Consider the following 27,643-nt stretch of genomic DNA (forward strand, 5'->3'; position numbering starts at 1 on the left):
GGTTCTCAGTGAATGTAGGTTTGCGGCAGGGGTGTGTGATGTCTCCATGGTTGTTTAATTTGTTTATGGATGGGGTTGTTAGGGAGGTGAATGCAAGAGTTTTGGAAAGAGGGGCAAGTATGAAGTCTGTTGGGGATGAGAGAGCTTGGGAAGTGAGTCAGTTGTTGTTCGCTGATGATACAGCGCTGGTGGCTGATTCATGTGAGAAACTGCAGAAGCTGGTGACTGAGTTTGGTAAAGTGTGTGAAAGAAGAAAGTTAAGAGTAAATGTGAATAAGAGCAAGGTTATTAGGTACAGTAGGGTTGAGGGTCAAGTCAATTGGGAGGTGAGTTTGAATGGAGAAAAACTGGAGGAAGTGAAGTGTTTTAGATATCTGGGAGTGGATCTGGCAGCGAATGGAACCATGGAAGCGGAAGTGGATCATAGGGTGGGGGAGGGGGCGAAAATTCTGGGAGCCTTGAAGAATGTGTGGAAGTCGAGAACATTATCTTGGAAAGCAAAAATGGGCATGTTTGAAGGAATAGTGGTTCCAACAATGTTGTATGGTTGCGAGGCGTGGGCTATGGATAGAGTTGTGCGCAGGAGGATGGATGTGCTGGAAATGAGATGTTTGAGGACAATGTGTGGTGTGAGGTGGTTTGATCGAGTAAGTAACGTAAGGGTAAGAGAGATGTGTGGAAATAAAAAGAGCGTGGTTGAGAGAGCAGAAGAGGGTGTTTTGAAATGGTTCGGGCACATGGTGAGAATGAGTGAGGAAAGATTGACCAAGAGGATATATGTGTCGGAGGTGGAGGGAACGAGGAGAAGAGGGAGACCAAATTGGAGGTGGAAAGATGGAGTGAAAAAGATTTTGTGTGATCGGGGCCTGAACATGCAGGAGGGTGAAAGGAGGGCAAGGAATAGAGTGAATTGGAGCGATGTGGTATACCGGGGTTGACGTGCTGTCAGTGGATTGAATCAAGGCATGTGAAGTGTCTGAGGTAAACCATGGAAAGCTGTGTAGGTATGTGTATTTGCGTGTGTGGACGTATGTGTATACATGTGTGTGGGGGTGGGTTGGGCCATTTCTTTCGTCTGTTTCCTTGTGCTACCTCGCAAACGCGGGAGACAGCGACAAAGCAAAAAAAAAAAATATATATATATATATATTATCCCTGGGGATAGGGGATTAAGAATACTTCCCACGTATTCCCTGCGTGTCATAGAAGGTGACTAAAAGGGGAGGGAGCGGGGGGCTGGAAATCCTCCCCTCTCGTTTTTTTTTTTTTTTTTTTAATTTTCCAAAAGAAGGAACAGAGGGGGCCAGGTCAGGATATTCCAAAAAAGGCCCAGTCCTCTGTTCTTAACGCTACCTCGCTAACGCGGGAAATGGCGAATAGTTTAAAAGAAAGAAAAGAAAGAAATATATATATATATATATATATATATATATATATATATATATATATATATATATATATATATATATATATTTAATTTGCTTTGTCGCTGTCTCCCGCGTTTGGGAGGTAGCGCAAGGAAACAGACAAAAGAAATGGCTAAACCCACCCCCATAAACATGTATATACATACACGTCCACACACGCAAGTATACATACCTATACATCTCAATGTACACATACATATACACACACAGACACATACATATATACCCATGCACACAATTCACACTGTCTGCCTTTATTAATTCCCATCGCCACCTCGCTACACATAGAATACCATCCCCCTCCCCCCTCATGTGTGCGGGGTAGCGCTAGGAAAAGACAACAAAGGCCTCATTCGTTCACACTCAGTCTCTAGCTGACATGCAATAATGCCCGAAACCACAGCTCCCTTTCCACATCCAGGGCCCACACAGCTTTCCATGGTTTACCCCAGATGCTTCACATGCCCTGATTCAATCCACTGACAGCACGTCAACCCCGGTATACCACATCGATCCAATTCACTCTATTCCTTGCCCTCCTTTCACCCTCCTGCATGTTCAGGCCCCGATCACTCAAAATCTTTTTCACTCCATCTTTCCACCTCCAATTTGGTCTCCCACTTCTCGTTCCCTCTACCTCCGACACATATATCCTCTTGGTCAATCTTTCCTCACTCATTCTCTCCATGTGCCCAAACCATTTCAAAACACCCTCTTCTGCTCTCTCAACCACGCTCTTTTTATTTCCACACATCTCTCTTACCCTTACATTACTTACTCGATCAAACCACCTCACACCACACATTGTCCTCAAACATCTCATTTCCAGCACATCCACCCTCCTGCGCACAACTCTATCCATAGCCCACGCCTCGCAACCATACAACGTTGCTGGAACCACTATTCCTTCAAACATACCCATTTTTGCTTTCCGAGATAATGTTCTCGACTTCCACACATTCTTCAAGGCTCCCAGGATTTTTGCCCCCTCCCCCACCCTATGATTCACTTCCGCTTCCATGGTTCCATCCGCTGCCAGATCCACTCCCAGATATCTAAAACACTTTACTTCCTCCAGTTTTTCTCCATTCAATCTTACCTCTCAGTTGACTTGACCCTCAACCCTACTATACCTAATAACCTTGCTCCTATTCACAATAACTCTTAACTTTCTTCTTTCACACACTTTACCAAACTCAGTCACCAGCTTCTGCAGTTTCTCACATGAATCAGCCACCAGCGCTGTATCATCAGCGAGCAACAACTGACTCACTTCCCAAGCTCTCTCATCCACAACAGACTTCATTCTTGCCCCTCTTTCCAAAACTCTTGCATTCACCTCCCTAACAACCCCATCCGTAAACAAATTAAACAACCATGGAGACATCACACACCCCTGCCACAAACCTACATTCACTGAGAACCAATCACTTTCCTCTCTTCCTACACGTACACATGCCTTACATCCTCGATAAAAACTTTTCACTGCTTCTAACAACTTGCCACCCACACCATATATTCTTAATACCTTCCACAGAGCATCTCTATCACCTCTATCATATGCCTTCTTCAGATCCATAAATGCTACATACAAATCCATTTGCTTTTCTAAGTATTTCACACACACATTCTTCAAAGCAAACATCTGATCCACACATCCTCTACCACTTCTGAAACCACACTGCTCTTCCCCAATCTGATGCTCTGTACATGCCTTCACCCTCTCAATCAATACCATATAATTTACCAGGAATACTCAACAAACTTATACCTCTGTATATATATATATATATATATTTATATATTTTTTTTTTTATTATACTTTGTCGCTGTCTCCCGCGTTTGCGAGGTAGCGCAAGGAAACAGACGAAAGAAATGGCCCAACCCCCCCCATACACATGTATATACATACGTCCACACACGCAAATATACATACCTACACAGCTTTCCATGGTTTACCCCAGACGCTTCACATGCCTTGATTCAATCCACTGACAGCACGTCAACCCCGGTATACCACATCGCTCCAATTCACTCTATTCCTTGCCCTCCTTTCACCCTCCTGCACGTTCAGGCCCTGATCACACAAAATCTTTTTCACTCCATCTTTCCACCTCCAATTTGGTCTCCCCCTTCTCCTTGTTCCCTCCACCTCCGACACATATATCCTCTTGGTCAATCTTTCCTCACTCATCCTCTCCATGTGCCCAAACCACTTCAAAACACCCTCTTCTGCTCTCTCAACCACGCTCTTTTGATTTCCACACATCTCTCTTACCCTTACGTTACTCACTCGATCAAACCACCTCACACCACACATTGTCCTCAAACATCTCATTTCCAGCACATCCATCCTCCTGCGCACAACTCTATCCATAGCCCACGCCTCGCAACCATACAACATTGTTGGAACCACTATTCCTTCAAACATACCCATTTTTGCTTTCCGAGATAATGTTCTCGACTTCCACACATTTTTCAAGGCCCCCAGGATTTTTGCCCCCTCCCCCACCCTATGATCCACTTCCGCTTCCATGGTTCCATCCGCTGCCAGATCCACTCCCAGATATCTAAAACACTTTACTTCCTCCAGTTTTTCTCCATTCAAACTCACCTCCCAATTGACTTGACCCTCAACCCTACTGTACCTAATAACCTTGCTCTTATTCACATTTACTCTTAACTTTCTTCTTCCACACACTTTACCAAACTCAGTCACCAGCTTCTGCAGTTTCTCACATGAATCAGCCACCAGCGCTGTATCATCAGCGAACAACAACTGACTCACTTCCCAAGCTCTCTCATCCCCAACAGACTTCATACTTGCCCCTCTTTCCAAAACTCTTGCATTTACCTCCCTAACAACCCCATCCATAAACAAATTAAACAACCATGGAGACATCACACACCCCTGCCGCAAACCTACATTCACTGAGAACCAATCACTTTCCTCTCTTCCTACACGTACACATGCCTTACATCCTCGATAAAAACTTTTCACTGCTTCTAACAACTTTCCTCCCACACCATATATTCTTAATACTTTCCACAGAGCATCTCTATCAACTCTATCATATGCCTTCTCCAGATCCATAAATGCTACATACAAATCCATTTGCTTTTCTAAGTATTTCTCACATACATTCTTCAAAGCAAACACCTGATCCACACATCCTCTACCACTTCTGAAACCACACTGCTCTTCCCCAATCTGATGCTCTGTACATGCCTTCACCCTCTCAATCAATATCCTCCCATATAATTTACCAGGAATACTCAACAAACTTATACCTCTGTAATTTGAGCACTCACTCTTATCCCCTTTGCCTTTGTACAATGGCACTATGCACACATTCCGCCAATCCTCAGGCACCTCACCATGAGTCATACATACATTAAATAACCTTACCAACCAGTCAACAATACATTCACCCCCTTTTTTAATAAATTCCACTGCAATACCATCCAAACCTGCTGCCTTGCCGGCTTTCATCTTCCGCAAAGCTTTCACTACCTCTTCTCTGTTTACCAAATCATTTTCCCTAACCCTCTCACTTTGCACACCACCTCGACCAAAACACCCTATATCTGCCACTCTATCATCAAACACATTCAACAAACCTTCAAAATACTCACTCCATCCCCTTCTCACATCACCACTACTTGTTATCACCTCCCCATTTGCGCCCTTCACTGAAGTTCCCATTTGCTCCCTTGTCTTACGCACTTTATTTACCTCCTTCCAGAACATCTTTTTATTCTCCCTAAAATTTAATGATACTCTCTCACCCCAACTCTCATTTGCCCTTTTTTTCACCTCTTGCACCTTTCTTTTGACCTCCTGTCTCTTTCTTTTATACATCTCCCACTCAATTTCATTTTTTCCCTGCAAAAATCGTCCAAATGCCTCTCTCTTCTCTTTCACTAATACTCTTACTTCTTCATCCCACCACTCACTACCCTTTCTAATCAACCCACCTCCCACTCTTCTCATGCCACAAGCATCTTTTGCGCAATCCATCACCGATTCCCTAAATACATCCCATTCCTCCCCCACTCCCCTTACTTCCATTGTTCTCACCTTTTTCCATTCTGTACTCAGTCTCTCCTGGTACTTCCTCACACAGGTCTCCTTCTCAAGCTCACTTACTCTCACCACCCTCTTCACCCCAACATTCACTCTTCTTTTCTGAAAACCCATACAAATCTTCACCTTAGCCTCCACAAGATAATGATCAGACATCCCTCCAGTTGCACCTCTCAGCACATTAACATCCAAAAGTCTCTCTTTCGCACGCCTGTCAATTAACACATAATCCAATAACGCTCTCTGGCCATCTCTCTTACTTACATAAGTATACTTATGTATATCTCGCTTTTTAAACCAGGTATTCCTAATCATCAGTCCTTTTTCAGCACATAAATCTACAAGCTCTTCACCATTTCCATTTACAACACTGAACACCCCATGTATACCAATTATTCCCTCAACTGCCACATTACTCACCTTTGCATTCAAATCAGTGAATGTAGGTTTGCGGCAGGGGTGTGTGATGTCTCCATGGTTGTTTAATTTGTTTATGGATGGGGTTGTAAAGGAGGTAAATGCAAGAGTCCTGGAAAGAGGGGCAAGTATGAAGTCTGTTGGGGATGAGAGAGCTTGGGAAGTGAGTCAATTGTTGTTCGCTGATGATACAGCGCTGGTGGCTGATTCATGTGAGAAACTGCAGAAGCTGGTGACTGAGTTTGGTAAAGTGTGTGGAAGAAGAAAGTTGAGAGTAAATGTGAATAAGAGCAAGGTTATTAGGTACAGTAGGGGTGAGGGTCAAGTCAATTGGGAGGTGAGTTTGAATGGAGAAAAACTGGAGGAAGTGAAGTGTTTTAGATATCTGGGAGTGGATCTGTCAGCGGATGGAACCATGGTAGCGGAAGTGGATCATAGGGTGGGGGAGGGGGCGAAAATTTTGGGAGCCTTGAAAAATGTGTGGAAGTCGAGAACATTATCTCGGAAAGCAAAAATGGGTATGTTTGAGGGAATAGTAGTTCCAACAATGCTGTATGGTTGCGAGGCGTGGGCTATGGATAGAGATGTGCGCAGGAGGATGGATGTGCTGGAAATGAGATGTTTGAGGACAATGTGTGGTGTGAGGTGGTTTGATCGAGTAAGTAACGTAAGGGTAAGAGAGATGTGTGGAAATAAAAAGAGCGTGGTTGAGAGAGCAGAAGAGGGTGTTTTGAAATGGTTTGGGCACATGGAGAGAATGAGTGAGGAGAGATTGACCAAGAGGATATATGTGTCGGAGGTGGAGGGAACGAGGAGAAGAGGGAGACCAAATTGGAGGTGGAAAGATGGAGTGAAAAAGATTTTGTGTGATCGGGGCCTGAACATGCAGGAGGGTGAAAGGAGGGCAAGAAATAGAGTGAATTGGAGTCATGTGGTATACAGGGGTTGACGTGCTGTCAGTGGATTGAAGCAAGGCATGTGAAGCGTCTGGGGTAAACCATGGAAAGCTGTGTAGGTATGTATATTTGCGTGTGTGGACGTGTATATGTACATGTGTATGGGGGGGGGGGTTGGGCCATTTCTTTCGTCTGTTTCCTTGCGCTACCTCGCAAACGCAGGAGACAGCGACAAAGTATAAAAAAAAAAAAAAAAAAAAAAAAAAAAATATATATATATATATATATATATATTTTCTTTTTCTTTCGTACTATTCGCCATTTCCCACGTCAGCGAGGTAGCGTTAAGAACAGAGGAATGGGCCTTTGAGGGAACATCCTCACCTGGCCCCCTTCTCTGTTCCTTCTTTTGGAAAATTGAAAAAAACGAGAGGGGAGGATTTCCAGCCACCCGCTCCCTCCCCTTTTAGTCGCCTTCTACGACACGCAGGGAATACGTGGGAAGTATTCTTTCTCCCCTATCCCCAGGGATGATATATATATATATTTATATATATTATTTATTATACTTTGTCGCTGTCTCCCGCGTTTGCGAGGTAGCGCAAGGAAACAGACGAAAGAAATGGCCCAACCCCCCCCCATACACATGTATATATATATACGTCCACACATGCAAATATACATACCTACACAGCTTTCCATGGTTTACCCCAGACGCTTCACATGCCTTGATTCAATCCACTGACAGCCAGTCAACCCCGGTATACCACATCACTCCAATTCACTCTATTCCTTGCCCTCCTTTCACCCTCCTGCATGTTCAGGCCCCGATCACACAAAATCTTTTTCACTCCATCTTTCCACCTCCAATTTGGTCTCCCTCTTCTCCTCGTTCCCTCCACCTCCGACACATATATCCTCTTGGTCAATCTTTCCTCACTCATTCTCTCCATGTGCCCAAACCACTTCAAAACACCCTCTTCTGCTCTCTCAACCACGCTCTTTTTATTTCCACACATCTCTCTTACCCTTACGTTACTCACTCGATCAAACCACCTCACACCACACATTGTCCTCAAACATCTCATTTCCAGCACATCCATATATATATATATATATATATATATATATATATATATATGGTAGGGTTGAGGGTCAAGTCAATTGGGAGGTGAGTTTGAATGGAGAAAAACTGGAGGAAGTGAAGTGTTTTAGATATCTGGGAGTGGATCTGGCAGCGGATGGAACCATGGAAGCGGAAGTGGATCATAGGGTGGGGGAGGGGGCGAAAATTCTGGGGGCCTTGAAGAATGTGTGGAAGTCGAGAACATTATCTCGGAAAGCAAAAATGGGTATGTTTGAAGGAATAGTGGTTCCAACAATGTTGTATGGTTGCGAGGCGTGGGCTATGGATAGAGTTGTGCGCAGGAGGATGGATGTGCTGGAAATGAGATGTTTGAGGACAATGTGTGGTGTGAGGTGGTTTGATCGAGTGAGTAACGTAAGGGTAAGAGAGATGTGTGGAAATAAAAAGAGCGTGGTTGAGAGAGCAGAAGAGGGTGTTTTGAAGTGGTTTGGGCACATGGAGAGGATGAGTGAGGAAAGATTGACCAAGAGGATATATGTGTCGGAGGTGGAGGGAGCAAGGAGAAGAGGGAGACCAAATTGGAGGTGGAAAGATGGAGTGAAAAAGATTTTGTGTGATCGGGGCCTGAACATGCAGGAGGGTGAAAGGAGGGCAAGGAATAGAGTGAATTGGAGCGATGTGGTATACCGGGGTTGACGGGCTGTCAGTGGATTGAATCAAGGCGTGTGAAGCGTCTGGGGTAAACCATGGAAAGCTGTGTAGGTATGTATATTTGTGTGTGTGGACGTATGTATATACATGTGTATGGGGGGGGTTGGGCCATTTCTTTCGTCTGTTTCCTTGCGCTACCTCACAAACGCGGGAGACAGCGACAAAGTATAAAAAAAAAATATATATATATATATATATATATATATATATATATATATATATATATATATATATATATATATATATATATATGTAATTTTCCAAAAGAAGGAACAGAGAAGGGGGCCAGGTGAGGATATTCCCTCAAAGGCCCAGTCCTCTGTTCTTAATGCTACCTCGCTAATGCGGGAAATGGCGAATAGTATGAAAAAAAAAAATATATATATATATATATATATGGGGATAAATAAATGCAGACTATAAATTATGTACATGTGTATATATGTATATGTCTGTGTGTATATATATGTATATGTATATGTATATTATTTCTTACATTTTTCATATGTATATATATGTATATGTGTGTGTGTGTGTATATGTGCATATGTATGTGTATGTATATATATATATGTATATATATATATATATATATATATATATATATATATATATATATATATATATATATATATATATATATATATATATTTTTTTTTTTTTTTCTTCTTTTTTATACTTTGTCGCTGTCTCCCGCATTTGCGAGGTAGCGCAAGGAAACAGACGAAAGAAATGGCCCAACCCACCCCCACACACATGTATATACATACGTCCACACACGCAAATATACATACCTACACAGCTTTCCATGGTTTACCCCAGATGCTTCACATGCCTTGATTCAATCCACTGACAGCATGTCAACCCCGGTATACCACATCGCTCCAATTCACTCTATTCCTTGTCCTCCTTTCACCCTCCTGCATGTTCAGGCCCTGATCACACAAAATCTTTTTCACTCCATCTTTCCACCTCCAATTTGGTCTCCCTCTTCTCCTTGCTCCCTCCACCTCTGACACATATATCCTCTTGGTCAATCTTTCCTCACTCATCCTCTCCATGTGCCCAAACCACTTCAAAACACCCTCTTCTGCTCTCTCAACCACGCTCTTTTGATTTCCACACATCTCTCTTACCCTTACGTTACTCACTCGATCAAACCACCTCACACCACACATTGTCCTCAAACATCTCATTTCCAGCACATCCATCCTCCTGCGCACAACTCTATCCATAGCCCACGCCTCGCAACCATACAACATTGTTGGAACTACTATTCCTTCAAACATACCCATTTTTGCTTTCCGAGATAATGTTCTCGACTTCCACACTTTCTTCAAGGCCCCCAGAATTTTCGCCCCCTCCCCCACCCTATGATCCACTTCCGCTTCCATGGTTCCATCCGCTGCCAGATCCACTCCCAGATATCTAAAACACTTCACTTCCTCCAGTTTTTCTCCATTCAAACTCACCTCCCAATTGACTTGACCCTCAACCCTACTGTACCTAATAACCTTGCTCTTATTCACATTTACTCTTAACTTTCTTCTTCCACACACTTTACCAAACTCAGTCACCAGCTTCTGCAGTTTCTCACATGAATCAGCCACCAGCGCTGTATCATCAGCGAACAACAACTGACTCACTTCCCAAGCTCTCTCATCCCCAACAGACTTCATACTTGCCCCTCTTTCCAAAACTCTTGCATTCACCTCCCTAACAACCCCATCCATAAACAAATTAAACAGCCATGGAGACCTCACACACCCCTGCCGCAAACCTACATTCACTGAGAACCAATCACTTTCCTCTCTTCCTAAACGTACACATGCCTTACATCCTCGATAAAAACTTTTCACTGCTTCTAACAACTTTCCTCCCACACCATATATTCTTAATACCTTCCACAGAGCATCTCTATCAACTCTATCATATGCCTTCTCCAGATCCATAAATGCTACATACAAATCCATTTGCTTTTCTAAGTATTTCTCACATACATTCCTCAAAGCAAACACCTGATCCACACATCCTCTACCACTTATATATATATATATATATATATATATATATATATATATATATATATATATATTATCCCTGGGGATAGGGGTGAAAGAATACTTCCAACGCATTCCTCGTGTGTCGTAGAAGGCGACTAAAGGGGACGGGAGCGGGGGGCCAGAAATCCTCCCCTCCTTGTATTTTTTAACTTTCTAAAATGGGAAACAGAAGGAGTCACACGGGGAGTGCTCATCCTCCTCGAAGGCTCAGACTGGGGTGTCTAAATGTGTGTGGATGTAACGAAGATGTGAAAAAAGGAGAGATAGGTAGTATGTTTGAGGAAAGGAACCTGAATGTTTTGGCTCTGAGTGAAACGAAGCTCAAGGGTAAAGGGGAAGAGTGGTTTGGGAATGTCTTGGGAGTAAAGTCAGGGGTTGGTGAGAGGACAAGAGCAAGGGAAGGAGTAGCAGTACTCCTGAAACAGGAGTTCTGGGAGTATGTGATAGAATGTAAGAAAGTAAATTCTCGATTAATATGGGTAAAACTGAAAGTTGATGGAGAGAGATGGGTGATTATTGGTGCATATGCACCTGGGCATGAGAAGAAAGATCATGAGAGGCAAGTGTTTTGGGAGCAGCTGAATGAGTGTGTTAGTGGTTTTGATGCACGAGACCGGGTTATAGTGATGGGTGATTTGAATGCAAAGGTGAGTAATGTGGCAGTTGAGGGAATAATTGGTATACATGGGGTGTTCAGTGTTGTAAATGGAAATGGTGAAGAGCTTGTAGATTTATGTGCTGAAAAAGGACTGGTGATTGGGAATACCTGGTTTAAAAAGCGAGATATACATAAGTATACGTATGTAAGTAGGAGAGATGGCCAGAGAGCGTTATTGGATTACGTGTTAATTGACAGGCGCGCGAAAGAGAGACTTTTGGATGTTAATGTGCTGAGAGGTGCAACTGGAGGGATGTCTGATCATCATCTTGTGGAGGCTAAGGTGAAGATTTGTATGGGTTTTCAGAAAAGAAGAGTGAATGTTGGGGTGAAGAGGGTGCTGAGAGTAAGTGAGCTTGGGAAGGAGACTTGTGTGAGGAAGTATCAGGAGAGACTGAGTACAGAATGGAAAAAGGTGAGAACAATCGAAGTAAGGGGAGTGGGGGAGGAATGGAATGTATTTAGGGAATCAGTGATGGATTGCGCAAAAGATGCTTGTGGCATGAAAAGAGTGGGAGGTGGGTTGATTAGAAAGGGTAGTGATTTGGTGGGATGAAGAAGTAAGATTATTAGTGAAAGAGAAGAGAGAGGCATTTGGACGATTTTTGCAGGGAAAAAATGCAATTGAGTGGGAGATGTATAAAAGAAAGAGACAGGTCAAGAGAAAGGTGCAAGAGGTGAAAAAGAGGGCAAGTGAGAGTTGGGGTGAGAGAGTATCATTACATTTTAGGGAGAATAAAAAGATGTTCTGGAAGGAGGTAAATAAAGTGCGTAAGACAAGGGAGCAAATAGGAACTTCAGTGAAGGGCGCAAATGGGGAGGTGATAACAAGTAGTGGTGATGTGAGAAGGAGATGGAGTGAGTATTTTGAAGGTTTGTTGAATGTGTTTGATGATAGAGTGGCAGATATAGGGTGCTTTGGTCGAGGTGGTGTGCAAAGTGAGAGGGTTAGGGAAAATGATTTGGTAAACAGAGAAGAGGTAGTAAAAGCTTTGCGGAAGATGAAAGCAGGCAAGGCAGCAGGTTTGGATGGTATTGCAGTGGAATTTATTAAAAAAGGGGGTGACTGTATTATTGACTGGTTGGTAAGGTTATTTAAGGTATGTATGACTCATGGTGAGGTGCCTGAGGATTGGCGGAATGCGTGCATAGTGCCATTGTACAAAGGCAAAGGGGATAAGAGTGAGTGCTCAAATTACAGAGGTATAAGTTTGTTGAGTATTCCTGGTAAATTATATGGGAGGGTATTGATTGAGAGGGTGAAGGCATGTACAGAGCATCAGATTGGGGAAGAGCAGTGTGGTTTCAGAAGTGGTAGAGGATGTGTGGATCAGGTGTTTGCTTTCAAGAATGTATGTGAGAAATACTTAGAAAAGCAAATGGATTTGTATGTAGCATTTATGGATCTGGAGAAGGCATATGATAGAGTGGATAGAGATGCTCTGTGGAAGGTATTAAGAATATATGGTGTGGGAGGCAAGTTGTTAGAAGCAGTGAAAACTTTTTATCGAGGATGTATGGCATGTGTACGTGTACGAAGAGAGGAAAGTGATTGGTTCTCAGTGAATGTAGGTTTGCGGCAGGGGTATGTGATGTCTCCATGGTTGTTTAATTTGTTTATGGATGGGGTTGTTAGGGAGGTGAATGCAAGAGTTTTGGAAAGAGGGGCAAGTATGAAGTCTGTTGTGGATGAGAGAGCTTGGGAAGTGAGTCAGTTGTTGTTCGCTGATGATACAGCGCTGGTGGCTGATTCATGTGAGAAACTGCAGAAGCTGGTGACTGAGTTTAGTAAAGTGTGTGAAAGAAGAAAGTTAAGAGTAAATGTGAATAAGAGCAAGGTTATTAGGTACAGTAGGGTTGAGGATCAAGTCAATTGGGAGGTAAGTTTGAATGGAGAAAAACTGGAGGAAGTAAAGTGTTTTAGATATCTGGGAGTGGTTCTGGCAGCGGATGGAACCATGGAAGCGGAAGTGGATCATAGGGTGGGTGAGGGGGCGAAAATCCTGGGAGTCTTGAAGAATGTGTGGAAGTCGAGAACATTATCTCGGAAAGCAAAAATGGGTATGTTTGAAGGAATAGTGGTTCCAACAATGTTGTATGGTTGCGAGGCGTGGGCTATGGATAGAGTTGTGCGCAGGAGGATGGATGTGCTGGAAATAAGATGTTTGAGGACAATGTGTGGTGTGAGGTGGTTTGATCGAGTAAGTAACGTAAGGGTAAGAGAGATGTGTGGAAATAAAAAGAGCGTGGTTGAGAGAGCAAAAGAGGGTGTTTTGAAGTGGTTTGGGCACATGGAGAGAATGAGTGAGGAAAGATTGATCAAGAGGATATATGTGTCGGAGGTGGAGGGAACGAGGAGAAGTGGGAGACCAAATTGGAGGTGGAAAGATGGAGTGAAAAAGATTTTGTGTGATCGGGGCCTGAACATGCAGGAGGGTGAAAGGAGGGCAAGGAATAGAGTGAATTGGATCGATGTGTTATACCGGGATTGACGTGCTGTCAGTGGATTAAAACAGGGCATGTGAAGCGTCTGGGGTAAACCATGGAAAGCTGTGTAGGTATGTATATTTGCATGTGTGGACGTATGTATATACATGTGTATGGGGGTGGGTTGGGCCATTACTTTCATCTGTTTCCTTGCGCTACCTCGCAAATGCGGGAGACAGCGACAAAGCAAAAAAAAAAAAAAAATTGAGATGTATAGGTATGTATATTTGCGTGTGTGGACGTGTATGTATATACATGTGTATGTTTATGTGGGTGGGTTGGGCCATTCTTTTGTCTGTTTCCTTGCGCTACCTCGCCAACACGGGAGACAGCGATAAAGCAAAATAAATACATAAAATAAATAAAGAACATAGATGTTACCAGACTCCACTTCCATCTAGTTATACAATGTGAGTGAAAGAGTACCTTTGGCAAGGCTGTATCATCAGTGGATGGGCAGTGGAACATGCAGTCTTTAGAAACATCTTGCTTCAAAGGACTCCTCAGTTCCTTGCTCGTGAATAGAGTACAGCCCTGATGCTGCAGGAACCCCTTCTACAGCAGCAGTATCCACTAAGGTTACAGAACTCCATTTTCCGATTTTTTTTTTCTTTTTCTTTATACTATTTGCCATTTCCCGCACTAGCGAGGTTGCGCTAAGAACAGAAGACTGAGCCTTTGAGGGAATACCCTCACTTGGCCCCCTTCTCTGCTCCCCTTTTGAAAAAATTAAAAAAAAATGAGAGGGAAGGATTACCAGCCCCCCGCTCCTCCCCTTTTAGTCACCTATGACACGCAGGGAAAATGTGGGAAGTATTCTTTCTCCCCATCCTAAAAACTAGTTTGGCTCTGTACAGTTGCCATATTCATATATCCTCTAAATCTTTTCTCCCACGATCGTCCTTTTTTGTACTCTTTAACCCCATAGTGAAACTCGAGCATTACATGATTTTTTTTAAGTGGGGGGTTGGTGTATCATATTTGATCAGTTCAAATTCCTTTCTGTTATGTAGAAAGAGAGGGTTTAGTAGAGATTGTGTATCAGCCATCATCACCAGAAACATTACTTTGCCACATGTAACAGTTGCCCTCATTATTTTCATCTTTCCACATCACTTCCCTTCATAAAAGACTACTTAGAGCTCTTGAAATGCAACAGTCTCTGCCATTTCCTCTAGTAGTAATCTTTCAAACCTTGACACTGCCATCGCAAGTGCTAGCACAAATTTCACTCTTGCTTCATGTAATCCCATTCACTTACCATTATCCAACAAAATACCAGTGGCATCAAAAACAAACACAAAAGAAACACATGTCAATACTCAAGCAACTCTGAGAACCCAGCATAAACAGTGCCCTCATCCTTCTTCAAGAAACTAGAGTTGCACCCAAATTCACCCACCCTCCCTTCTTTGACTTTACAACCTTAAGAAAGATGGACAGCAAAGACAAGGACAATGTTTAACACAAAGTGTGCATTTTGATATCCCATTTATAAACACTAGCTGGTACAAAGAACAGAACAAAATCATACCTGTAAAAATCAAAAAGCATAAAACCTACTACAATTTAATCAGCATCTTCATACCCCCTTCTACCTGCCTTCTCATATATACTACCCTACTGAAAACTTACCTAACGCACCAAACACTTATTGTGTGATTTCGATACTCACCTTCATGCTCAGCTCAACTTCAACAACAAAGATCCCCAAAGTGAAAACTAAAATTACTACATCACTTCCCCATCCTCAGACTACACAACCAGACAAGTAGACTCCTACCTCACCTTCTCCGAGAGCCAACCTCACCTGACATTACCTTGTTTCCACTGATACCAACTACAAAGACCAACCTGTCGCTTACTAAATGGGTCACCTACACCTTAGAAACCCTTCCAGCTGACACAGCCACTAAGAGAAAAGACACATACTGGGGAGCATATTAGCCAGCATTTATATGTTATAGAGAATCGGAGCTCCCAGACTTCCATAGATAACTTCCCATCTGTAAACAGTACAGTCTTCCATTCCAGCTAAAGACACATCACAAACTTCTCCCCACAAGTTGCATAACTCATACAGACATAACTTCCCACAAGTTGCATAACTCATACCTGTTCAGACAAATTCTCTTACCATTGATAAAGACTGTAGAGTATGTCCAAGCTCTGAACAGCAAATCACCATCTTAATTACAGTACTGAAAAACAAAAAATAGCGAAGTAGCAAAGTTGCATTTTCTGTAAACATAAGGAATCTCAAAACCGACATACTTCTACTCCAGCAAATGAAAAAGAAATTTCATGTCTTTTACAACACCTTAGCTTCCACATGTGAAGCAGTCCCTCCCCAAACCACCAACCTTCCTTATTCCAAAGAACTCCAGTTCATAACGGTGAAACACCTACTCGAAGTCACCTACATATCAGCTGCATCCATGAAGAGAACAGTTTTGGAAAAAAATATTCCACTGTGACAACTAATCAGCTACCCTTCACTATCACTCTTACAGCGCAATTGAGATTTTAAAGAACTACCAGACAATAGGCCCTGTTAGCATATCAGACTTTCGTATAAATGCAAGCACTTACGCAGACATCTTAAATCACTCTCCTGGGTACACAGCAAAATCCAAAATATTTGAAAACTTGCTAAAACTCATCTTGAAACCTCATAACCCCAAACAACCCTTCTCCTTAGTACTTCATATCACTGCTATCATTAGTATCGAGACTCTTCTGAATATTGAACCAAAAGAAAGTCATTCAAAATATCCCATCATCACCATACAGAAGGGCTTTAAATCCACTCACTTTACTACACTGAACAGGGAGACCTCACACAACACATCCTGGATATCATCTATCTAACTATTTATATCTCAGATGCCTATTCCCTCCGGGAACTCCCATCAAGAGGGTGGCCACAGCAAAAGAGTCTCCACTTATCCCCTGTTCTTACATGCCTCCCTTTTCACTATTCCTTGCATTCTTCTACCATTTCTTTCCTTCTAGTACGACTCCTCTTTATGTTACAGGTGGTCTCCCTCTCACACCAACCTCATTTAACTGCATCATACACTTGCCTTGTAAACTTCCCATCTTACATTCTTTCTGCATGCCCAAACCACTTCAAAGTATTACGTTTCATCCACTCTACCACTCCACAATCATTCCCTTTGCATTCCAGCCATTATTTTTTTTCCCACACAATACTAGTGGTAACAGACATAAACAAAGCATTAAACACTCTGTGCCAATATATCCTTACACAAAAGATACTGGACATCATCCTTTACATTTATAAATATCTCAAAAAAAATTTATCAACAGATTCCTGCTAAGTTTTTCAGTCTTTGTTCATCATTTTACAAATAATGTACCTTAAAGTTAATTAAAGTCCAATTTTATTATTGCTATGTAAAGCTGAGTAATCTGGCATGGTGTTTGTACCGCTATGACTGTTATTGTTGCCATGAAAGTTTTGTAAATCATTAGATATGCAAAATGCTGTCTCTTGACATATCATCTCTCATAGCTTTACAACCAATCACAAGCCTGTGTGTAGAAATGGGTGGGACTTGTTTGATGTTTCTTTTGTGAATGGAGTTTAGCTTCGAGTGGGTACGGTAAATCTGTAGAGTAGATGAATAAAAGAATGAAAAATATTACCACAAACTGACAGTGCCACCAGCTGATTGACCTGCTAGCTCCCAAGATTGTTTTAACACAAATTCTGTTTTGGTCCCGAGGAAAACTAACTTTTTCCTTGTAGAAACATCTCCTAACCTTAAAACAGTGGTACATTACATCCACAATCCATCCCCATATGCACAAGAAATTTTTTTTCATTTCAGAATATGTCTATTATGATTTATTAAAATACTGAAAAGATTAGCTTACTTTCCTCTTTGTTGATGGGGGAGGGTGCTGAGTGGAAAGAGGAGGGGGCTTTGAAAGCAGCTTGGCTCCTCATCTACATAAAACCTCTGTTATTTGAAATGCTTGGGGAATCGGGTGTTGCAGATAATAGTGATTTTGGTTGAGTTTTTAATATATTAAATAATTCATCTAGCAGGAAGGTACTTGGCAGGCAAAGAAATGGCCCTTGAAATAATTCAGTGAAATAGTGACAAACATATGATATATTAAAATACTTATGAAAGGCGTGCAAGGAATAGAGTGAAATGGAACGATGTGGTATACCGGGGTCGACGTGCTGTCAATGGATTGAACCAGGGCATGTGAAGCGTCTGGGGTGAACCATGGAAAGTTCTGTGTGGCCTGGATGTGGAAAGGTAGCTGTGGTTTCGGTGCATTATTACATGGCAACTAGAGACTGAGTGTGAACAAATGGGGCCTTTGTTGTCTTTTCCTAGCGCTACCTCGCACACATGAGGGGGAAGGGGGTTGTTATTCCATGTGTGGCGAGGTGGCGATGGGAATAAATAAAGGCAGACAGTATGAATTATGTACATGTGTATATATGTATATGTCTGTGTGTGTATATATATGTGTACATTGAGATGTATAGGTATGTATATTTGCATGTGTGGACGTGTATGTATATACATGTGTATGTGGGTGGGTTGGGCCATTCTTTCGTCTGTTTCCTTGCGCTGCCTCGCTAACGCGGGAGACAGCGACAAAGCAAAATAAATATAAATAGTGACAAACATCTCTTCATCTAAAAACTTAGATATACAAACTGAGGAATATAGTAATTTCATTCAAAAGTTCATAGAAAAAATTTCCATTTATTCATCACCTGTTTTGTTATGATGGCTTAGATATTGTGTGAGATACCTTCCATATCTTTGTGAGTTGTGTGTGCATTTGTGTCTGGTAGCTTGGAGGCTAGCCAAGACTCAGTACATAGTATCTACTGTCCTCCGCCAAAGTAAATATGCGCTGCTCACATTGTCATCTGGGAGTGACCTTATAATGCTTCCTTGGTATTTTCTATCCTTTTTGTATTCCTACAACTAAAGATGTTGTTCTGACACCCTTAAGGTGAAGAAAAGTAAGAGGAAAGGCAAATATGTAAAGAACATAGCAAGAGAAATATTATGAGAAAAGTGAAACTTTATAAATGGTGATGTTGGCGCTCTGTCCCTCTTTTTTGTTTTTTAATTCAGTGTTTATAGTGTATAGTATTATACAATAATCATTTGAATAGAAGCTCACCATTTGTGACAGAAACTAAAATCTAAAATTATAGTAGTTTTAAACATTTACACACAGCTAAGGTTCGCCTTAGTTTTGATGTTCCCTTGGTTTTTAGTGTTATTCAGAGACAGTCTTTAAGTTTCAAGTTTTTTTAGTGTTATTCAGAGACAGTCTTTAAGTTTCAAGCAATACTGTTAGAGGGTCCATTCAAACAATGCATAATGGGAGTAGTAGCTGTAGGAAAGATGGGCATAGTGGAGTTGATAATATGTTCAGTCTTCCTGAAAATTTTAATATACTGGAGCAAACACCATCAGGATGGTATTCGAAATAGTAAAACATGCACTCATCAGAAATGGTAAACACGTATTAATGGGGAATTTCACTTACAAAGAGACAGACTTGGGGAATTTGTATTCACATAGTGATAGGAAATCATGGAGGCAAAAGCTATTAGAGTGAATACAGGACAAATTTGTATACCAGTATGTCACTTTGCATGCCAGGAGCAGAGGGACTGAAACATCATCACAGCTACATCTTTGTGGATACTGGGAGTATCACATATGACACACCAGTTAGAAAAAGTAATCATGGATTTGGTACAGGAAAATGTAAAAGGAGTAACAATAAAACCTGATTCACAGAAAATATGTACTGTAATTGTGAAAAGTATATTGAACTTCACAGTATCTTTGGTAACATAAATTGGGAAATGAAGTGCAGTAGATAAGAACCAGAGCATTGCTGTGGAAGTCTTGTGAATTTTGTTAGAAAGGAGTAGGAACATAGATACCTTTAGCCTCAGATTCCAAGATAGGGTTAAAAAAAAAAGGTATGATTAAAGGAAAAATATCAAAAAATGAAAATTTCAGAGCAATTGAAGAGTGTCAAGCACTAGCTAGGTGTGGATGTGAAAGGTTACTATAAGATGTAATTAGAATATGTAGTTAAAAATCACTGTTGAATGTTATGACTCTGGTATACTGTGTATTGTTTCCCAGATTATTTATATCATCATATCTTTATTAGTGATTTTTTTTTTTCTAAATCAAGTATTTATATTACTCATTTCTTTATTGACAGTGGAACAGTAGCTCGTTGGGAATGTCACACACCAGTCTACCCCACCTCAGTGTCAGTTCCTCCACACCGCCCCCAGCAGCCTCCCCGCCTGTCAGGATCAAATCTGAACCCATCAGTCCTCCACGTGATCCCAACTGCATCCCTACCTCTCACCTGCAGAGACCAGCATCCACAGATACTGGCCACCTGTCACCTGCACCACCTTCACATTTGGGTCCACCATCTTCCAACCATCCTGGGCACACTCTTTACACCAATGCAGTCCCAGGTAATAATATGCCCAGATTTTTAATTTGAGGATAAATAAATAGTGATTGCATTGTTAAATTCTCAAGCTGTGCAACTTAAATATTTCTAACAGTTATTATCATGTTTCCTTTTAGGCCACCTGACTCCAACGTCACATGCCTCACCAGAAGGAGCCTCCCATCACAGTGACTATGACACCCCATTGAGCAAACGACCGAGAATGTCTGAAAATTGGCCCCCCAATTCGTGAGGTGCAAGAAGGGCCACCACGTGCATCAGTGAAAGGACACTCAGTGCTGCGTGATTAGTGCCTGGCAAAAAGGGGGTGCCGTCCCTAGGGTCAAGGAGCCCTCACAATCGTACCCCCACTGCCTCTGCCTCTATGGACCACAACGGTTGTTTACTGTACAAAAAGAAAAAAAGACTTGGGGAGCAGTGTGTGTGTCCTTCGCCGTGTGTGTGTGTGTTTATTGCCGCACTACCGTGACAGTGCCAAGAGAGGAGCTGCAGCCCTGCTCCCCGGCCTCCTGTGTTTGTGAATCACATTCCCTTACTCCCTTCTGCCAGTCCTGCTCCAGCTTGCCCACCTGCAACAGCCCTCCAGCCTCAAATAGGCACTGGTGACTGGCAAATTAAAGAGGACAGTTCACTGTCTCCTCACCCTTGTTAGGCTGAGGGCTGTTATGACTCACTGCCTCTTAGCAGTTGAAAACCAATTCACTGCTCAGCTGGTCAAGGGCTAGAGGTAAGTCATTGCCAAGCCTCCATGTATATGTGACCTGAGTGCCACTATCTTCATGGCTGAATTAAGGCTGTTGGCTGTCTTATCCCAGTTGAGGGTTGTCTCCTGCCTGTCTGATAGATGGCTAATGGTGCATCATGCCCATTCAAAGAGGATCACTCATTGCTGCATCACATGCAGCTCACAAGTCTGTCACCGCCACCTAAGTACTTGTTAGTTCTGGCTCAATGTAAATAAGCAAAAGACATGATTATTTTTACTCTTTGTACATATTGGCCTATATGATAAGATTGCCTGGTACGTGGTGTGTGGTGGTGCTGGTGGAGGCAAGGGAGGTAGTAAGCAACTGTGTGGGCTGCCTCCCCCACCACCCCATACTGCCGCCCTCTGTACCTCTCGTATGGTCTTTCTTTGTACCTTGTGCCTCACCTTACTGTGTAAGAAGTTGTAGCCTCTAGTAACTGTGGACAGTAGTGCGTGGCCATTGTGCGCTGCATCGTGGTGTGGTGGTGGTGGCAGACTGGGGATGGTTGATGGGCGGTGGCAGCTGTGGGCATCACTAGGCCCTGTATGTGTGCCTTGCTGGCCACCATCGTTCCTCCAGCTCTAGGTGGTCCAACAATGCTGCCAGCCATCCTTTCCCGTGGTTACTGCCACCCACCACGGGGCTCGGCCCACAGGAAGGAGGAACCAGCTGTACCATACCAAATACAACACTAACTGTCGATACATAAACATTTAGACTGTGTTGACTTAACGTTGTTTGTATAAATACAAAGTCTAGATTCTTAATAATTTATATGATACTGCTAATGTATAATTCTTCAAGAAATGTTTATAGTTATATTTGATTATAATAAATCAAAACACCTAGTTTCTAAGCAAAGACACTAAACCCATTACCCTAAGAATATGTTGCACCTTGTTGTGGCGTGATTACCGTGTACCACAGGCCGGCGTGCTGGGGCTCAGTGGGACTGGGGGGTGTAGGGGCCCAGACACAGCTTCCTCACATTTATAATAAGGTATTCCCAACAATTCTAGCCATTCTACATGTTTCATTTTATGCACATACAAACTTTTCTGTTACAAGATATATTGTTATATGTGAACTAAAAGACAAATAGCCTTTGTGTAATAAAGTATTCAATATAATTTTTGGTGACTTAGTAAACAGGTATTGGACTGTACAAATCCAAGGATATTACTGATATCTGTGATGTATACAGTGCAATTCAGTGGGTAACTCTCACTGATGTAAACAAGTAATGTACATGGTTTTAGAGAAGACTATGCTTGTACAAAGCAGGATGTAGCTACAACCATAAATGATAATCATGCTGGTGACTAGTTTCATAATAACCTACTTCCACTCGTGAGGTTGGCTCTGGCCTGTAGTGTATAATACTTTAAGTTCTTTATTGTCCAGTTTTTGTAGGATGCCCTTCTCAGATATAATAGCCTGACTTGAGCACAGGGAGAATCACTGTCCATATGATCAAGGTGCATGTAACAGAAGAAATAAAGTATTAAAACAGGCCAGAGCACATCTCTTGGGGAGTGGATTGGAAGTGCTCCTGCTTATGGCAGAAATGAAACTATTTAAAGTTCATGTGAGGTATATCCACCTGTCCCCCACCCCCTTCCCCCCCCACCAGCAGCCCCCCGTCCTTATGTTCTGACAAGTTACATGTTTGTGTAGAATAAGTATACTATTAATATTTTTTTGTTAGTGAAATAGAAGCATTTTGTGTGAATTTTGGCATGTTATTCAATAAAATCTGAATAACATAATTATGTTATGTTTTACCCATGGTACAGAAGCCAAAGGAGTATGGATCTTTCACTAATGTAATCCATGATACCAAGAATGTCATAATATGGTGGCTTTAACCATAAATCAGATGACTTTCAAGTTAAAAACCTGAAAGCTGTGGTAACTGAGAACCAAATAAATGTATGTACAGCCACTGCAGTGGGATAAAATTGAATGTGCAATTACAGAGGTATACCCAAAATCTGACAAATATACCATGCAAGGTGTGGGAGAGTGGTAACTAAGGTGGTGGTGGCATGCACAGAACATCTGACTAAGGAGAAGAAGAATGACTCCAGAAGAGGTAGTGGGTGTGAGGGGCAGATGTTTGCTCAAAAGAATTTGTGTAAAAACACAGGAAAGACAACTGCATGCAGCATAGATCTGGAGAAAGCACATGGGAAGTTTAACAGAGATGCCTTGCTGAAAATGCTATAAATGAATGAGGCTAATATGAAATTGCTACATGTAGTGAGGAGTTTTACCAAGAGGGAAAGGCATGGGTGCGAGTAGGATTAAAGGGTAGCTGAGCAATTGCCAGTGAAGGTGGGTCTGCATCATGGATCTATGTTGTCATTGCTTGCTTAATCTGCTTGTGTAAAAGGTGGTGATGGAGGTATACCTATGGGTCTTGGAGTGAGGACCAGCATGTTGCAGGGTGGGCGAGCATGGCAAGTGAACCAGTTGCCATTTTCATATCACATGGCTCTGGAGGCAGTCTTCCCAGGCAAGCTCAAGAAATGAAAAAGTTGATTTGTATGTAGCATTTATGGATCCGGAGAAGGCATATGATAGAGTTGATAGAGATGCTCTGTGGAAGGTATTAAGAATATATTATATGGTGTGGGAGGCAAGTTGTTAGAAGCAGTGAAAAGTTTTTATTGAGGATGTAAGGCATGTGTACGTGTAGGAAGAGAGGAAAGTGATTGGTTCTCAGTGAATGTAGGTTTGTGGCAGGGGTGTGTGATATCTCCATGGTTGTTTAATTTGTTTATGGATGGGGTTGTTAGGGAGGTGAATGCAAGAGTTTTGGAAAGAAGGGCAAGTATGCAGTCTGCTGTGGATGAGAGAGCTTGGGAAGTGAGTCAGTTGTTGTTCGTTGATGATACAGCGCTGGTGGCTGATTCATGTGAGAAACTGCAGAAGCTGGTGACTGAGTTTGGTAAAGTGTGTGAAAGAAGAAAGTTGAGAGTAAATGTGAATAAGAGCAAGGTTATTAGGTACAGTAGGGTTGAGGGTCAAGTCAATTGGGAGGTAAGTTTGAATGGAGAAAAACTGGAGGAAGTAAAGTGTTTTAGATATCTGGGAGTGGATTTGGCAGTGGATGGAACCATGGAAATGGAAGTGAATCATATGGTGGGGGAGGGGGTGAAAATTCTGGGAGCCTTGAAGAATGTGTGGAAGTCGAGAACATTATCTCGGAAAGCAAAAATGGGTATGTTTGAAGGAATAGTGGTTCCAACAATGTTGTATGGTTGCGAGGCGTGGGCTATGGATAGAGTTGTGCGCAGGAGGGTGGATGTGCTGGAAATGAGATGTTTGAGGACAATATGTGGTGTGAGGTGGTTTGATCGAGTAAGTAATAATAGGGTAAGAGAGATGTGTGGTAATAAAAAGAGTGTGGTTGAAAGAGCAGAAGAGGGTGTTTTGAAATGGTTTGGTCACATGGAGAGAATGAGTGAGGAAAGATTGAGCGAGAGGATATATGTGTCAGAGGTGGAGAGAACGAGGAGAAGTGGGAGACCAAATTGGAGGTGGAAAGTTGGAGTGAAAAAGATTTTGAGTGATCGGGGCCTGAACATGCAGGAGGGTGAAAGGGGCGCAAGGAATAAAGTGAATTGGAACGATGTGGTATACTGGGGTCGACATGCTGTCAATGGATTGAACCAGGGCATGTGAAGCGTCTGGGGTAAACCATGGAAAGTTCTGTGGGGCCTGGATGTGGAAAGGGAGCTGTGGTTTCGGTGCATTATTACATGACAGCTAGAGACTGAGTGTGAACGAATGGGGCCTTTGTTGTCTTTTCCTAGCGCTACCTCGCACACATGAGGGGGGAGGGGTTTGTTATTTCATGTGTGGCGAGGTGGCAATGGGAATGAATAAAGGCAGTCAGTATGAATTATGTACATGTGTATATATGTATATGTCTGTGTGGGTATATATATATGTATACACTGAAATGTATAGGTATGTATATTTGCGTGTGTGGACATGTATGTATATACATGTGTATGTGGGTGGGTTGGGCCATTCTTTCATCTGTTTCCTTGCGCTACCTCGCTGACGCGGGAGACAGCGACAAAGCAAAATAATAATAATAGAAAAAAAATATACAAAGATTGACAAAGAGGATATATGTGTCAGAGGTGGAAGGGACGAGGAGAAGTGGGAAACCAAATTGGAGGTGGAAGGATGGACTGAAAAAGATTTTGAGTGATTGGGACCTGAACATACAGGAGGGTGAAAGACGTGCAAGTAACAGAGTGAACTGGAACAATGTAGTATACTGGGGTCGATGTGCTGTCAATAGATTGAACTAGGGCATGTGAAGTGTCTGGGGTAAACCATGGAAAGTTCTGTGGGGCCTGGATGTGGCAAGGAAGCTGTGATTTTACTGCATTACACATGACAGCAAGAGACTGAGTAGGAGCAAATGTGGCTTTTGTTGTCTTTTCCTAGTGCTACCTCACGTGCATACGGCGGAGGGGGGTGCCATTTCATATATAAAATATGTCTGAGGATATGGGAGTTGTGGAGGGATTCAGACTTTGGCAATGGTAGATGTCAAAGCAACAGAGTGATAGTAAGGGGGTTAAGAACAGTCTATCTTCTTAAGGATGGAATGTTCTAATGCATACTTCCAAGAAGGAAAAAGTTCTGGTTTTTAAACTAAAATGAAACAGACAAGCAACTGTAAGCACAGGTGCAAGTTTGGAGGCACACTCCTTCACTGCAAAGGGATGGATGCTATCAGGACTGTGAGCCTTGCTTTATGTCTAAAGATAGAAGCACTTTTCAGACGGTTCAAAATGAGATTATGGGGAGGGGCACAGAATTAGTAAGAGGAGCATCAAGGTGTAAGAAATTATTACAGCCATGAAAGGTAAAGTTTGTGAAGAAAACAACCAAAGAGATTGCTCTGTCTAGAGGAGAGGCAGATATGGTACTGTTGAAACGGAAAGGTGAAGCAACAGAAGTTGTTAGCAACACCCTTAGATAAAGACCAGAAAAACCTATCTGTGAATGAAGAGTTTGTCATATTCCTTTGAATATAGGAGTGCATGGATAACACTCCTGTGGGGCCTGGATGTGGAAAGGGAGCTGTGGTTTTGGTGCATTATTACATGACAGCTAGAAACTGAGTGTCAACGAATGGGGCCTTTGTTGTCTTTTCCTAGCGCTACCTCGCACACATGAGGGGGGAGGGGGTCGTTATTCCATGTGGGGCGGGGTGGCGATGGGAATAAATAAAGGCAGACAGTATGAATTATGTACATGTGCATATATGTATATGTCTGTGTGTGTATATATATATGTGTACATTGAGATGTATAGGTATGTATATTTGCATGTGTGTATGTGTATGTATATACATGTGTATGTGGGTGGGTTGGGCCAATCTTTCGTCTGTTTCCTTGCGCTACCTCGCTAACGCGGGAGACAGCGACAAAGCAAAATAAATGAAAAAATGAATCAATGGATAACAAACTTGCAATGACTACAGGCATATTAAATACTAAATGGTAGTCAGAGGAAGGAGAGTTTTTCCAAGCCTAATATGCCTAATCCCTAGTTTGAGTGGCCTCAGAAAAGGAATGATTGAACCAAGGATTGGAGGAAGAAGGGATAAATCCTTACATTCCCACAAAAATAAACTCTGCTATGCGTTTGTTGGAGACAGATGCATCACCACATACAAAACAGGAATATACCCAGAGAAAGTCAGAAAAGAATTTTCTCAAGTCATTCTGGTCAGCTTTGTAGAGATGCCAATATTACATTTAAAAGAGGCTACTGGAGGGGGAAGTGCCATTAAAGTACATACATTTATAAGAGTGTGGTCAGATGATCCAAATGAGGTGAAGATAGTATAGTTACAGCATGAGGGATGAGAGGTGAAAAAGATCTAGATCTAGAATATTAAGAGTGGTCAAAGCAGTCAGGAATAATGGTGGGGTGGGTAATAATTTGCTCTATCAGTGAGAATGGAGAATGTGAGGGCTTCAATCCCCCCCCTCCATCCACATGAGAGAAATTCAACCATTCCTCATGGTGAAGGTTGAAATCCCCTAGGTATAAGATCTCAGCTTGTGGGTGAGAGAATATTTCAGTCTCATGGCAAGAGTTCAGATAGTCGAAGAAAGAAAAAACTATAGAATTAGGGGATCATCATGTAAAACAAAGAAAGATTGTGGTTGGAAGACAGACCTTGAGCCAGTTAACATCAAAGTTTGTGGCTTAAGGTCCTCAAGGCATGAAACAAGTGGTGACACTGGAATAAGCATGTTCATCACCTTTGAACTGGAAACATGAGTTGTTTTTGAGAAAGGGGCTCAGAGAAATAATTTGAATTATAAACAGTCCTAATCATGTCAATGGTTATCATTTCATTTCTTCATTTCTTTCTTTCATACACACTTACCTTTCCCACCTTCATAAGGCAGCATCAGGAACATGAATGAGCTTTTGGGGAAAAATCCTATCTTGGCTTCTTTTGTTCCCACTTTCGGAAAGTGATGTTACAGGAT

The 27,643-nt window shown here is 42.2% G+C and overlaps 1 protein-coding gene across 12 annotated transcripts in view; it reads left to right on the forward strand.

Moving 5' to 3' along the window:
* Nucleotides 1–22,873, forward strand: part of Mef2 (myocyte enhancer factor 2) — a 1,047,678-nt gene extending 1,024,805 nt beyond the window's left edge. For all 12 annotated transcript variants that reach the window (XM_071663621.1, XM_071663613.1, XM_071663614.1 and 9 more), the window contains 2 exons: nucleotides 20,089–20,356; nucleotides 20,472–22,873. In XM_071663621.1, the coding sequence (XP_071519722.1) occupies nucleotides 20,089–20,356; nucleotides 20,472–20,587 (384 nt within the window). In that variant the 3' untranslated portion in view covers nucleotides 20,588–22,873. The remainder of the gene's footprint in view (nucleotides 1–20,088; nucleotides 20,357–20,471) is intronic.
* The last annotated feature ends 4,770 nt before the right edge of the window (nucleotides 22,874–27,643 follow it).

This window comes from Panulirus ornatus, chromosome 7 (assembly GCF_036320965.1).
Source record: "Panulirus ornatus isolate Po-2019 chromosome 7, ASM3632096v1, whole genome shotgun sequence".
Classification (NCBI taxonomy): Eukaryota; Metazoa; Arthropoda; class Malacostraca; order Decapoda; family Palinuridae; genus Panulirus; species Panulirus ornatus.